At 45.7% G+C, this 13592-nt stretch overlaps 1 protein-coding gene and 1 long non-coding RNA gene across 2 annotated transcripts in view; one reads left to right on the plus strand and one right to left on the minus strand.

The window, feature by feature from the left end:
- The window catches only part of ZFHX3 (zinc finger homeobox 3), a 238826-nt gene that overhangs the window by 202660 nt on the left and 22574 nt on the right, over positions 1-13592 (plus strand). The window contains exon 7 of the mRNA XM_024735570.1: positions 13417-13550. Coding sequence (XP_024591338.1) covers positions 13417-13550 — 134 coding nt within the window. The remainder of the gene's footprint in view (positions 1-13416; positions 13551-13592) is intronic.
- Positions 10807-13592, minus strand: part of LOC112393365 (uncharacterized) — an 18704-nt gene continuing 15918 nt past the window's right edge. The window contains exon 3 of the long non-coding RNA XR_003001901.1: positions 10807-11213. This is a non-coding gene — a long non-coding RNA (uncharacterized LOC112393365). The remainder of the gene's footprint in view (positions 11214-13592) is intronic.

A 13592-nucleotide genomic window follows, 5' to 3' on the forward strand; every position in this document is an offset into this window, starting at 1 on the left:
AGAACACATGACATAGTAGCTTTCTCTTACTATACAAAGATTGGAGAAGACTTGAAGATCCTGTTTCTCCAGTTGTCAAACAGAATTGTCACCTCTTTATGGTCAGGGCCATGTGGCATTCATACATTTTTGTTTTTGTTTTTTTAAAAGACTGTTTTTTTTTAGAGCTGTTTTAGGTTTACAACGAACTTGAGAGGGAGGCACAGGGATTTCCCCTATACCCTCTGCCCTGCTCCCCAGCCCCCGACACGCATAGCTCCCCCATGATCAACATCACCTACCAGGATGGTACTTTTTTTTTTTTTAACCAATGATGAACCTACATTGATCCATCATAATCATCCAGAGTCCAAAGTTTACCTCACGATTCACTCCTGATGTGCATTCTGTGGGCTTGGACACGTGTATAATGACATAGAACCATCACTATAATGTCATACAGAGGATTTTTATTTCCCTAAAAATCTCCTGTGCTCTGCCTCTGCATCTCTCCCCAACCCCACGTGCATGCATTTTTGTAATCGCTAGCATCTAGCAAGTGCTTAATACTGTTTGGATGTTTCATTAGCAATCAGTTGGTAAAACAGCATAACCATAAACACTTTCAAGTGCAAGTTATTCAACTTTCTGCTCTTTAGATATTAAACCCATGGGGTGAGTAGAATGCTTCCGCGTTGATTTACAGAAAAGGCAAATTTAGGGTGTCTTTGCGTGTCCTTGAAACCAGGCCTCTCCCCTCACTCTGTGGTTACGCGGCCGCACATGCACCTGTATTATTTCCCAGAGACACTTCTAAAAATGAAACCATAGCAACAAATGTTTGAGCTCTCGCTGTGTGCTTGACCCTGGTGGGCTTCGTGTGCCTAATCTCTCTTGCTAGCCTCCCAGAAGCCCTGTGAGTAGACGCGGTCCTCCCGCTGACAGACATGGAAGCTGAAAGTCCAGTGTAGTCAACTGAAACGCTCAAGGTCACACAGCTGGGACTTGAGCCAGGTTGTGGCAGCCCTGCAAGCCATGTGCTGTGTTCCTTAGTGGGGGGAGGGGGTGCGATGCCTCTGTGTAAAGAGAACTTGGCCAGGGAAACACAGGAGTTATGGAGGAGTGGTGCCCCCGAACTGCCTCCCCCGTCCCTTCACACACATGGGCCGTCCTGGGCCTTTGCAGGCTGTGAGCAAACACAGCCTTTGGAGCGTGGTGGTGAGAGAAATGCTGACGTAAACATTACACGGTGTGGGGCTTCCCCTCTGTGCTTCCCAAACTCCAAGAGGAGACCTTTCCATTCTGCTTGGTACTTGAAACCTGCAGGGGGAAAGTGGAGAGTCATTCCCATTTTCCAGCCCTTCCGGGGACCTGAGTGACGTTTTTCTCGCCCATTACAGATTCTCACACTCCCGCTAACCTGAATGAGCGAGGAGAAATCCTCGGTGGGTCGTGGGAAAGAGCTGATTTGTAAGGTTGCAGAGAAGTGAAGGGCAGGGCTCTTTGTGTCTGTCACCATGCTGGACCCAGATTGTATGTTTTTATTGTCACAAGTTCCATTTGACTCTTAAAATTTAGTTAAGTATCTTATGAAGATAGGTTTGGAATGGAGGAAAAACTGGAAGAGTGTCCTTCTAGTCTAGTCTCTGGGAGTCTGTGCTGTGTTGGGGCTCAGAGGCTCTGACTAACCTAATTAATATTGGATTTGATGGATGAGCTTCTGTTAATTAACTGCAACCTGGTCCCAGCATGACCCACATCACCTCTTGTTTTGACCTACATCTCGCACCTCTGGACTTTTTTCTGTTAATTCAAGTGTCTCTAAGGTTCTCCCTGTTCTAGCTTTTTCCAAGTCCACGGTTGTCACAATCCTGTAATGAAGCCAGAGGGCAGAGTGATAATGCAGACTCCGAGGTGCCCGCCAACCGCGCCCCATCCTCACCGGGCACTGTGACCACAGCTGCAGATGGCATCTGTGCACAGCTCAGGGGCTCTGCAGGGGAAGACAGGACACTCTGGGGAAGCTGACAAGAGGCCACAGGCAGACAGGCTGATTTGATACCTCAAAGTGAAGAATTGGGTCTTGGCCCCTTTGGTCCCTGGCTTCTGGCACAAGCTAGGCTCAGGGTGGCAGCCCAACGTTTAGAAGTCACGAGTACTCCGACAGCTGATGTTGGTCTAAACGAAGTGGTGGCTGGTGGCTCTGTTGTGACTGGTGGTTCATTCATAAACCTGACACAGAGGGAGTAAGGTATCTTGAAACTGAATTGCGGGATGGCCTTTTGGGAGCGCAAATCAGTGTAGTTAAGCAGCCTTATGCATATTTCAACAAGGAATTAGTACAACAGATTGATGCCTCTGATGTGGGACTTAGCACTACTTTTTTCCCCGAAGCTGCAGACAAGCAGCGGCAGCCAGCACTCAGCATGGGCCCGCCGTCGCACCCTGGCCGCTCGCTGGGAAAGCACGGCCTGACCCCCCATTCCCAGAGTGCCGACTCGCGGGCACAGGGGCTGGTGTGGGTCTCTGCATTCTTCCCAGGGGCGAAGCAAAGGGCGCCTCGGGCTGGTGTGGCCTGCAGGTGCCAAGACCTGGGAAGCCAGCACCAAAAAGAGGCTTCCTCTTCCTGCAAAGTGGAAAGAGCCCAGAGGTGTTTGTCCTTTTCACAGAGGTTCTCCAGGGCACGTGGAAAGACCGAGACTTTCATAAGCAAGGCAGTCTGTCATTATTCTGGATTACACTGCTAACAGAACACGTAGAGGTTATTCCTTCTGAATTTCTGGCTTTGAAAATGTGTCTGTGTTGGTTTAGAGCAGGAAGGTTCCCTGAGGGACAGCCATATTTAATCTTTCACCTTTGGCCTGAGGGGGAAAACATCGGGCTTTGAGACCAGGCCTGGCTTTTGTCCCCGAGTGTAGATGATGAGAATAGCATTTTCAGCAAGAGTCATTTGAAAGTGGACGGCCAGATCCGCCCACGCCTGCAGGCCCCCTTATTTAATTCTAGTCCAGCCACAAGGTGGTATGGTTCCTACCAATTACAGAAAGCTTTGGCTCTGACAGCGGTTCTTAAAATGTGGTCAGACCACTGGCATCACCTGGGAACTCACTGGAAATGCAGATTCTCTGAATCAGACCTATGCTAGGGGGGTGGGGCCTGCCTTCTGCGTGTTAGCAAGCCTTCCAGGGGATTTCTGACTCACAGCTGAGTTTGAGAATGTTGGGGCTCTGACCTCTGTGACGTGCGTGAAGTTTGAGACTTACGTCTCCTTTAACCGGATGGCAAGGCCCTGAGCCCCCGCCGCGTGAGGAAGGAACTGAGCTTTCCTAAAAGACAGAAGTGTGTAGAAGAGGCACGAGTCCTGGTCTTGGCTGATGGAATCCCGGATTGCAGGAGTGGGAGAGGAGGAGACATGTGGTCATGATGAAGAGTGATCAAAAACCCAGCAATCTTTTTTTGTTCTGTTTTTTTTTTTTTTTTTACCAGCTTATGATTTAATGAATGGTATGATAAAAGATAACAGATGAGCAGTCAGATGAAGAGATACATAGGGCAAGGTCTCGAAGGGTCCTGAGCGCAGGAGTTTCTGTCCCCACGGAGTTAGGGTGTGCCAACCTGGACTTTTTAAAAATTTTGGGATTTTTATGGAGGCTTCATCAAGTAGGGATGATGGATCATTAACTCAGTCTCCAACCCCCTCCCCTTCCTGAAGGGTGGGAGGTGAGAATGAAGATCCCAAGCTTCTCACCACGGCTTGGTCTTTCTGGTGACCACTCAGAGTCACCTCATTGGAACAAAAGATACTCCTGTCACCCAGGAAATTTCAAGGGATTTAGGGGCTCTGTGTCAGGGAGCAGACAATGAACTCAGGCAATGAAACAAGGATTTCCTTTCCCAGGTTCAGCTACTGATTCTTCTTGGGATGACAGCCCCTGCCTCCTCCTGGGGCAGCCTTCCTGGGATCAGCTTCCAGCCTCTGGGCCCCTGTGGATGCCTCTCCTTCTCCTACTCCCTTTTCCTCAGCCTCCTCTTCAGTCTGTCTGCCCTTTCTAAGATTCTTCTTTTCGCTCCTGTCTCCTCCTCGAGCCCCATCTCCCAAATTAAGTGTCACACATAGAGGCTGGCAGACGGAATGAAGGAATGCCCAGTATCGGGAGGGTGGGGCAATCCAGAGGGCACGGGGCATCGGCTCCAGCCCATGGCTACTGCATAGGAATGAAGATCCGGTTGCCAGATTTTTCCACTTATCTGGAGGTCCTTGTCCTTCTGCTTTGTATGAAACTCCCTGTTTTATTTTATTTTATTTATTTTCGGCTACATCGGGTCTTAGTTGCGGCATGCGGGATCTTTTGTTGGGCGTGCAGGCTCCTCTCTAGTTGCAGCGCATGGGCTTAGTTTTCCTGTGGCATGTGGGATCTTAGTTCCCTGACCATGGATCGAACCCGCATCTCCTGCATTGGAAGGTGGATTTTTTTTTTTTAAACATCTTTATTGGCGTATAATTGCTTTACAATGGTGTGTTAGTTTCTGCTTTATAACAAAGTGAATCAGCTATACGTATACATATATCCTCGTGTCTCCTCCCTCTTGCGTCTCCCTCCCACCCTCCCTATACCACCCCTCTAGGTGGTCACAAAGCACCAAACGGATCTCCCTGTGCTATGTGGCTGCTTGCCACTAGCTATCTATTTTAAATTTGGTAGTGTATATATGTCCTTGATGCTCTTTCACTTCGGTCCCAGCTTACCCTTCCCCCTCCCCGTGTCCTCAAGTCCATTCTCTACATCTGTGTCTATTCCTGTCCTGCCCCTAGGTTCTTCATAACCATTTTTCTTTTTTTAGATTCTATATATATGTGCTAGCATACGGTATTTGTTTTTCTCTTTGTGACTTACTTCACTCTGTATGACAGATTCTGGGTTCATCCCCCTGACTACAAATAACTCAGTTTCACTTCTTTTCATGGCTGAGTAATATTCCATTATATATATATGTGCCACATCATCTTTATCCATTCATCTGTTGATGGACACTTAGGTTGCTTCCATGTCCTGGCTATTGTAAATAGAGCTGCAGTGAACATTGTGGTACATGACTCTTTTAGAATTATGGTTTTCTCAAGGTATATGCCCAGTAGTGGGGATTGCTGGGTCATATGGTACTTCTATTTTTAGTTTTTTAAGGAGCCTCCATACTGTTCTCCACAGTAGCTGTATCAATTTACATTCCCACCAACAGTGCAAGAGGGTTCCCTTTTCTCCATACCCTCTCCAGCATTTATTGTTTGTAGATTTTTTGATGATGGCCCTTCTGACCGGTGTGAGGTGATACCTCATTGTAGGTTTGATTTGCATTTCTCTAATAATTAGTGATGTTGAGCATTCTTTCATGTGTTTGTTGGCAATCTGTGTATCTTCTTTGGAGAAATGTCTATTTAGGTCTTCTGCCCATTTTTGGATTGGGTTGTTTGCTTTTCTGATATTGAGCTGCATGAGCTGCTTATATATTTTGGAGATTAATCCTTTGTCTGTTGCTTTGTTTGCAAATATTTTCCCCCATTCTGAGGGTTGTCTTTTTGTCTTGTTTATATTTTCCTTTGCTGTGCAAAAGCTTTTAAGTTTCATTAGGTCCCATTTGTTTTTTTTTGTTTTCATTTCCATTTCTCTAGGAGATGGGTCAAAAAAGGTCTTGCTGTGATTTATGTCATAGAGTGTTCTGCCTGTATTTTCCTCTAAGAGTTTTGTAGTGTCTTGGCCTTACATGTAGGTCTTTAATCCATTTTGAGTTTTTTTGTGTGTATGGTGTTAGGGAGTGTTCTGATTTCATTCTTTTACCTGTAGCTGTCCAGTTTTCCCAGCATCACTTATTGAAGAGGCTGTCTTTTCTCCATTGTACATTCTTGCCTCATTTATCAAAAATGAGGTGACCATATGTATGTGGGTTTATCTCTGGGCTTTCTATCCTGTTCCATTGATCTGTATTTCTGTTTTTGTGCCAGTGCCATACTGTCTTGATGACTGTAGCTTTGTAGTATAGTCTGAAGTCCAGGAACCTGATTCCTCCAGCTCCGTTTTTCTTTCTCAAGATTGCTTTGGCTATTTGGGGTCTTTTGTGTTTCCATACAAATTGTGAAATTCTTTTGTTCTAGTTCTGTGAAAAATGCCATTGGTAGTTTGATAGGGATTGCATTGAATCTGTAGATTCCTTTGGGTATTATAGTCATTTTCACAGTGTTGATCCTTCCACTCCAAGAACATGGTATATCTCTCCATCTGAGAAACCCAGCAATCTTTATCTAAACCCTGGTTAAAAAGAAACACCTAGGTGAAGGGGAAACGGACCTCTCTGTACTAATCTTGCAACTTCCTGTGAATCTATATTTCCAAATAAAAAGCAAACAAATAACAACAACAGAAACAACACTGAAGAGCTTCTGGATTTTCAAAGTGCTGACCTATCTGGTTCATCTTTGAGTTGGAGGAGAAAAATAATGAGCCATTCCCCGAGCATCAGTAATACCCATCTGTAGTATAACTCAAGTTTTCTTTGAAATCCTTCATGGAAACAGGAAGACATGTCTGGTAAGTGGATGAGGCCTGTGTGTCTCGCTCTACCTACCTAGGCATGTTCTTCTCCTTTTTGAGTACTTCTCTAAAATGCTTTCAAGAGACATGCAGGAGCAGTGTAGCCTGCACTTAACTGAAACCAGGACTGTGTTTTGAATAGAAGGTTCTTACCCTCATGGGGCTGGACTCTGGGTGTGTAAGGGTGTAGAGACCCCGTTGGGTGCGCCTTTGCCGTGCACAGACTCCCCGATTCCTCTTTGATCATCTTTAAGTGCTTGGTGAGAGGCAGAGCCGTGCATGTTTAGCGACCAAGTTGGCAGCCGAGCAGACCCTTTAAAGGAACTGTTTCTCCCCGTAGGGAGGGAGAGAATTTAGCCAGCTCTCTGGCCGCTTCTGAAGTGCAGTAGCTCTGCAGGAGATGGCGAGTACGAAATCTTAGCCTCTCCTCTGGGGAGGGAATTGCAAGCAGATGCCAAGAGCAGCTCCACATTCAGTGACAGTATCACAGAGGATCACAAGTCCAGAGCACAGATTGACCCTCTGGAAACTGTGCATTTCTGCTTTCTAGAGGGGAGTGTCGGGCCTCTGAGAAGCTGAGGGGAAGGGGCTATGGAGAGGGCTCACTGCCCCTTTCATCTCATTTTCATTATGAGCTGAATGACCACTTTCCAATATGGTGAAGCTTCTGTGACTATCGTGCTGGGGTCATTATCCCAACTCAAGCACTGAGTATGGAGCTGTGTGAACGTTTTTTTTTTTTTTCTCCTTAGTCAATGGAGATAAAAGATGGCTGTAAATTTCTGGGGCAGGTGGCAAGCTGGTTTACGGAACACAAGGCGATGAGAACCTCTGGCTTACGGAAAGTAGCATGAATTAATAATCATTTAATTGGCTCCTCCATTATGTTGCTGGTTTGGGAGATGGAAGTTTAGATGGAGGGGCTGTCAGTGGTACTTTAGCTCAGAGTCTGATGGTTGAGAAGTGGGGCTGGAGGCTGCCTTTGGCCGCTCCACAAGGATGACATGTCAGGCAGCATCCCAGGCCTTCAGTGGGCTCACCTTGGGGTCCCCAGAAGGAAGGGGGGTCAGCATCTTGGTGAACACCACTTCCGAGTGCCACTATGCCATGAAGAGAAGAAACGCAGAAGAAACTTCCCAGTAACGTGGACAGCTCAGCGCATGCCCAGGATCTCCCCAAGGGAGGACTCTGGCCAAAGGCGGGCCTGTGGCAGAGAATGTCCACCATGCCAACAGCACCAATGGTGTGTTGAGTGATGAGAAAGTCAGTTTTGCTCATGGAACTGAAACTTCCAGTACTTTTGATTGTCATGGAGGGCAAGTTGATGTCTTGGCAAATGATTAGGGAAAGCCAAAAACTGTGTACCTTAAGGTTCCATTTCTACTTCACTTCCAATTTTTCTTCAGGTTTCTTTTTCAGGAGGCAGCAACTCCCTGCCTTCCCTCGCTTCAGAGTTGTGTGACCACATCACTAGGTGAGAAATGAGGCACGTGTTGGCATTAAGTCTGCTGGCAGTACATGGTATTGCAAGTACAGCTCTCAAGTTTTCTGTCACCAAAATTTCAGTGAGTCAGATTTTAGTCTATTAGTGAGGATTGGGATTGGGTGAGAATTTGTTCTAGGAAAAGTGGTTTTATCAGGTGAAGTTAAAGAGACTGTGTTTCTACCATACTTGACCGCTTGATAAGCCCCCTAAATTATACTGTTCTTACCTATTCTTCTTTTTTTTAATTTACTTTTTATTTATTTATTTTTGGCTGCGTTGGGTCTTTGTTGCAGCACATGGGCTTTCTCTAATTGCGGCGAGCGGGGGCTACTTTTTGTTGTGGCGCGTGGGCTTCTCATGGCAGTGGCTTCTCTTGTTGCAGAGCACGGGCTGTAGGCGCACGGGCTTTAGTAGTTGCGGCACGTGGGCTCAGTAGTTGTGGCTCGCCGGCTGTAGAGTGCAGGCTCAGTAGTTGTGGCTCGCCGGCTGTAGAGTGCAGGCGCAGGAGTTGTGGGACACGGGCTTAGCTGCTCTGTGGCAGGTGGGATCTTCCTGGACCAGGGATTGAACCTGTGTCCCCTGCACTGGCAGACGTATTCGTAACCACTGCGCCACCAGGGAAGCCCCCTTAACCTGTTCTTTACAGTTAGTCACCTCTTACCTGAAACCTTACTAGGCTTGTTTTAATTATTCTATATGCTTAGAACATAATAAAACCTCTTCTTGAAAATTGTAAACAAAACTTGCATGAATTCATATTGGCTCTCTTCTCTTCCCTACTCCCTCTAATTAATATGACAAGAGGGGTAAATTTTTAAGTAATTATTTTTAGAGGTTAAATACCCCCAAGCAAATATGTTAAAAACAAAGGATATCTGGAAGTTGATGTCACAGAAATGATTTTTGTTTTTCCTGAGGAAGCCATGCACTGACTACTGTGTCTTTCCCTTTGAAATGAAATTTCTTTTGCTTGGAATGTAGAGGAACAATGAAATGGAGAGTCATGAATCAGGTCTGCCTCTCAGTACTTGCCTTCGTCGGATATAGTGACCAACCCATCACAGTTTAAGGTGGAATGGTGGCTTTTGGCCCAGAAAGTTGACTTCGAATTTTCTGTACTCCATAGCCAGGCCATGCCGGTCCTTTTCCTGCCTCACCAGCGAGTTCAGTGGGGCAACCTTAACTTCTAACAAGTCGAGTAAGTGTTTGTCCACTCCTTAGAAAGTTTGCGTGGCGAGGAGTCCGCAGCTAACATCCTGTCGGACTGCGCTTGGGGTTTGACCCTGCATTTCCCCGATATTGTCCCAGTATCCCTCTTGCCTCGCTTTACAGAGTATGTAATCGATGGCACTCGCATGATTCCTTGCCACGTTTTTAAACCCTTTGAAGTGCCAGGAGCCCAGCATGTTGCCTGTGGAAGATTCATTGAGATTTAACACATATTTTCATGTGGCATAGCTGCCAAAATGAGGAAAAATTGCTTTAACCAGCAAAGTAAAAATACCACCTGATGTTTTGCACAGTATGGATCCAAATATCAACCTTTTCATGGACAGTTGAATTTAAACGCTAAACTCTTTAATTATAGTATTAAAAATAATATAACTACATGACAAACGTAGAGAATGGGGAGATGGTCCGTGATGCCAATCACCTAAATACAGCAGTCATTTTCTTCCAGTCTTTTTTCCTAATACCTATTTTTTACAAAGCTGTATCATGTTCTAATGCATATGTTATCTTATTTTTTTCTGATGAACCTTCTCAAGGATTTTCCCATATTGCTTCATAGCTATCATATGTAATGTCATCTAATACTCAGTAGAGTGGCTGTGCCATTGTCTACTTAACCGTGCCCTGTTGTAAAATATCTAGATTGTTTCCAGTTCATTTTGTCATTATTGTAAAAGCCACTACAGGTAGTTACCCTTGAAGTTGTTACCAGTATAATCCAGTGGTTCCAGGCACTGTTTAAACTATGGCTTGTCTCTGGAGCGCATCTAATTTGTGTTTCACTACTGTGACGTCATAATGGCCTTAAACTGATCAGTAATTAATTTTAAAAAGTAATAATGTTTTCTAGACTGTGACATTGCTCTTGGAATTTAAGTCAGAGTTTCGAAAAGTCTTCAAAAAAGAAAACCACAGTACTTTCCCTCTTGGTATTCGTACAACCTCATTTACTTATGCCTACAATGTATGCTAGTGACAGAACTAAAGTAGGAACTGATTTTGGGACTCTGGCCCTTTTGAAGTTGTTCAGAGAGAAGAAGCTTGAGAAAACCTTAGACTGTCATTGTCAGTAGTGAACCCTCTTCCAGCCCGCTGATGGAGAACTTGCGCAACTGTTTACCCATCTACAGAAATTTTATAAAATCTCTGGTACCATGTTTTCATAGGGATTGACGTTTTAATGTCTGGGGTCAAGCTAGGAGGGGCCTGTCAGCCTCGTTAACCTAACTCTTTGGAGCAGTCCTCACATCACCCAGGGAAGCACAATGGGATTGTAGCTGGGTGTTAACAGACTCCGATATAGGCAAGGCACGGCCGTATCTTTAGAAAAGAAGCCTAGCGAGCTGCAGGTGGCTCATGTCCACTTCTAGACAGATCTGATCTAATAAAAATGCAGACTGCCCCACATAGAAGGGAGATGAGCCCCGGAGGTTTTTACACCAGTGGATGCAGTATTTCATATCACAGCAGAGCTGCTGTGTTACTCCAGAGAAAGAGGAATGAGTGAGCAAGTGACGATTTTATTTTTTAAAACACTTTAGAACAGCTCCTTAGCTTGAGCTCACAAAGGAAGCTTTAGAGTTACAGAGCAATTTGAGAGTATGAAAAACAAAACAAAGGTAATAGAAGTCCCCCTCTCCATGCAGGGGGGAAGAATCGTGGCTTCTGAAACGAGAATTCTCACCTCTGCAACCTCGTCACCATTCATCAGGCGTTCAGCCTTGAAGGACGAGGGTGGACTCCGGTCCTGTGAGGACGCTAATGCTGCACTGGGTTACACTGGGTTTGCTTTGCAGGGAGTGGATGAGTCGGGCGGTCTCAGCCTCCGCGCTCGTTCATCCACACTGCTGAGCAACTGCACGGTTGAAAATCATTCTGAAGAGGGTGGGTAGCAGGCAGGTTGAGGGCATTGACAAGGCAGTGTCACGGTCCTGTAAAAGCAAGTGTTGTTTCAGGTCAGGCAGACTAACAAAAAGACGGGGATGGGTGTTTAGAATAGGATCTGCGTCTTGGCTTGCCCCTAGGGGAAGGGGGAGCAGAGAGCAGCTCTTTCCTAACTGTAAGCCCTGAACCTAACCTATCCTACAGATTGGAGGTGGAAATGGGGAAGGTGGAGGATGGTTCTACCAGATAAGCATCTGAAGTATCATCTAACGTCTCCACCCACCCCATCTTTAGAATGCCTTTGAAAAGCTATAGAAGAGCTAACATATAGAAGACAACCAGTAAGCAAAAATGAAAAACGATGGAGAATAAGAAACCTTCTGGGGGCAGGAAGATCTTACATCCCCAAAACATTAATTAAAAGACTCCTATTGTGGGAGTGTTCAGGCAGGGGGCCCATCACACTCCGAGGTCTAAAACCCGCGACGCAAGGTTTCGCGGGATCAGGTCTGCGGGGGGCTGGGAGATGGGAAGTGGGCCGTGGGAACCAGACTAGAATGTCACATACAGCACCTAGTTAATCGGCAGCCAGCCCATCACATTAAATATCCAGCCGTCATGTATTACCTTTCAAGTGAAAATGAATAACTCCCATTAAGAAGAAAATGGGTTTGAAGTCGATTCGAGACAGATTAAAGTACTGTTATGAATGTGTGCTGGGAGGAGGAGGGGTCCGTGTGTAATATGCTTGTCCTTGTACTTTTTAAATAATAGATGTTCTACAAACCTATGTAGACCAGGTTACCAAGATACTGGGGTTAAAGATCAGAAGATGTGCATTCTGGGAAGAGCATCCACTTCCTGGAATATTTCCTGCATTTTGCATTTTTATTTTCCAAAATTATTGTGTGGCCTTACGATTTTAATGAATAAAATTGATTTTTTACAACTGTTTATTAAAGCACACATCTGTAATGACAGCATCTTGGGTATCCACGTCAGAACAGATTTCAAGGCTGGAAACACACGCTAGGGAACTAGGCTGGATGAGACAGAAAGCAGTTTGACCAAAGAGTAAACATGAGGCTTTCTAAACCAGTGACCTCAGTGCTGAGTCAAATGATTTTTCAGTGAGGTAGGGAGGGCAGTGGGTATGTACTGTCTCACTACCATTTTCAGGACTTTTCTTCTTACCACTTGTAGCAAAATGCTGAAAAATGGAGTTCCCGTCCAAAACAAGTGAGAGAGCCAGCCTTAAGATACTGACCAGGTTTTGGAATGACCACATCTGACCATTTGGAGATTTGTGTTTATACTGGAGGAGCCCTGCTTATTTATCCTTGTTAAAACCCTTTCAGCCCAGCTGTTTTCTCATCACAATCTTCCAGATCCCTTTCCATGCTTCAGAGAACTCCTTCCGCCAACACTTCCACGCTCACTGCTTGCTGCTTCACTCTTATGTGACTCTCGTCCTCGTTGGTGTTTTGTTGTTCTGGTGGAGTGGGGTGCAGAGGGCATGTTTCTGGCAAGCAGAGAGGACACTTTCCCTCTGAACCACCCACTCCGAATAAACTCTTGTGTCTGGAGCACTGGCTCGATTAGAAGTTGGAGTCACGCCCTAGCTAGTTCCACTCTTCAGTTACTTCTTCCCCAGAAGCAAGTTGCTGAAGCCACACTTGACATTTTTTGCACGCATTTGTATGCAGATATCCGTGTAAACCTTTCTCGGGTCCGTCCCATTTATCATGTCTCCTGTGCTGTGCTGTGCTGTGCTGTGCTGTGCTGTGATTTCAAGAGCTGTGACGGTAAAGTTGGAAGCACATCATCTATTACATCCATGAAAGCAGAGTGTGTCTGGTACTTGGGTTGACTCGTGGTTGGCAAAGCAATTGGTGAGACTTTCCCACCCACCCTCATAAGCCAGCAGATTGTGTCTTGATTGGGGGAGGTCAGAATAGACTGAATGTAGCTTAATCCAACTCAGAGCCTTTTAGTCCATTTCTGTACCTTTTTTTCTTAGTGTTCAGTTGTTAAAGTTGTGTAGTGACAGAAATTCATGGGGGACAAAAAGAAACACTTGCTTCTTTTCTAGCATGCCTGATAAATCAGTCCGGATGCTCATCCTACTTTAATTTTGGTGTTTCAAGAAAATCCTGTGCTATAAATGAATGTTGATTTTCACCCAACGCAAACCCTCTGGGAGCTGGCCTGGTCTGGCTGCTGTATTACATCTTCTGCTTTTTCTTCCAGCATCATCAAGCCAAGCAGAGAAGGAGCTGACAGATTCTCCTGCAACCTCCAAACGCATCTCCTTCCCAGGTAGCTCAGAGTCTCCTCTCTCTTCAAAGCGACCAAAAACATCAGAGGAGACCAAATCGGAGCAGGTGAGGCCAGAAGGGGCTGTGCTGGTGGGGGAGTGTTTCAGA

This window comes from Neophocaena asiaeorientalis, unplaced genomic scaffold, assembly GCF_003031525.2.
Source record: "Neophocaena asiaeorientalis asiaeorientalis breed wild unplaced genomic scaffold, Neophocaena_asiaeorientalis_V1.1 scaffold40, whole genome shotgun sequence".
NCBI classification, from domain to species: Eukaryota; Metazoa; Chordata; class Mammalia; order Artiodactyla; family Phocoenidae; genus Neophocaena; species Neophocaena asiaeorientalis.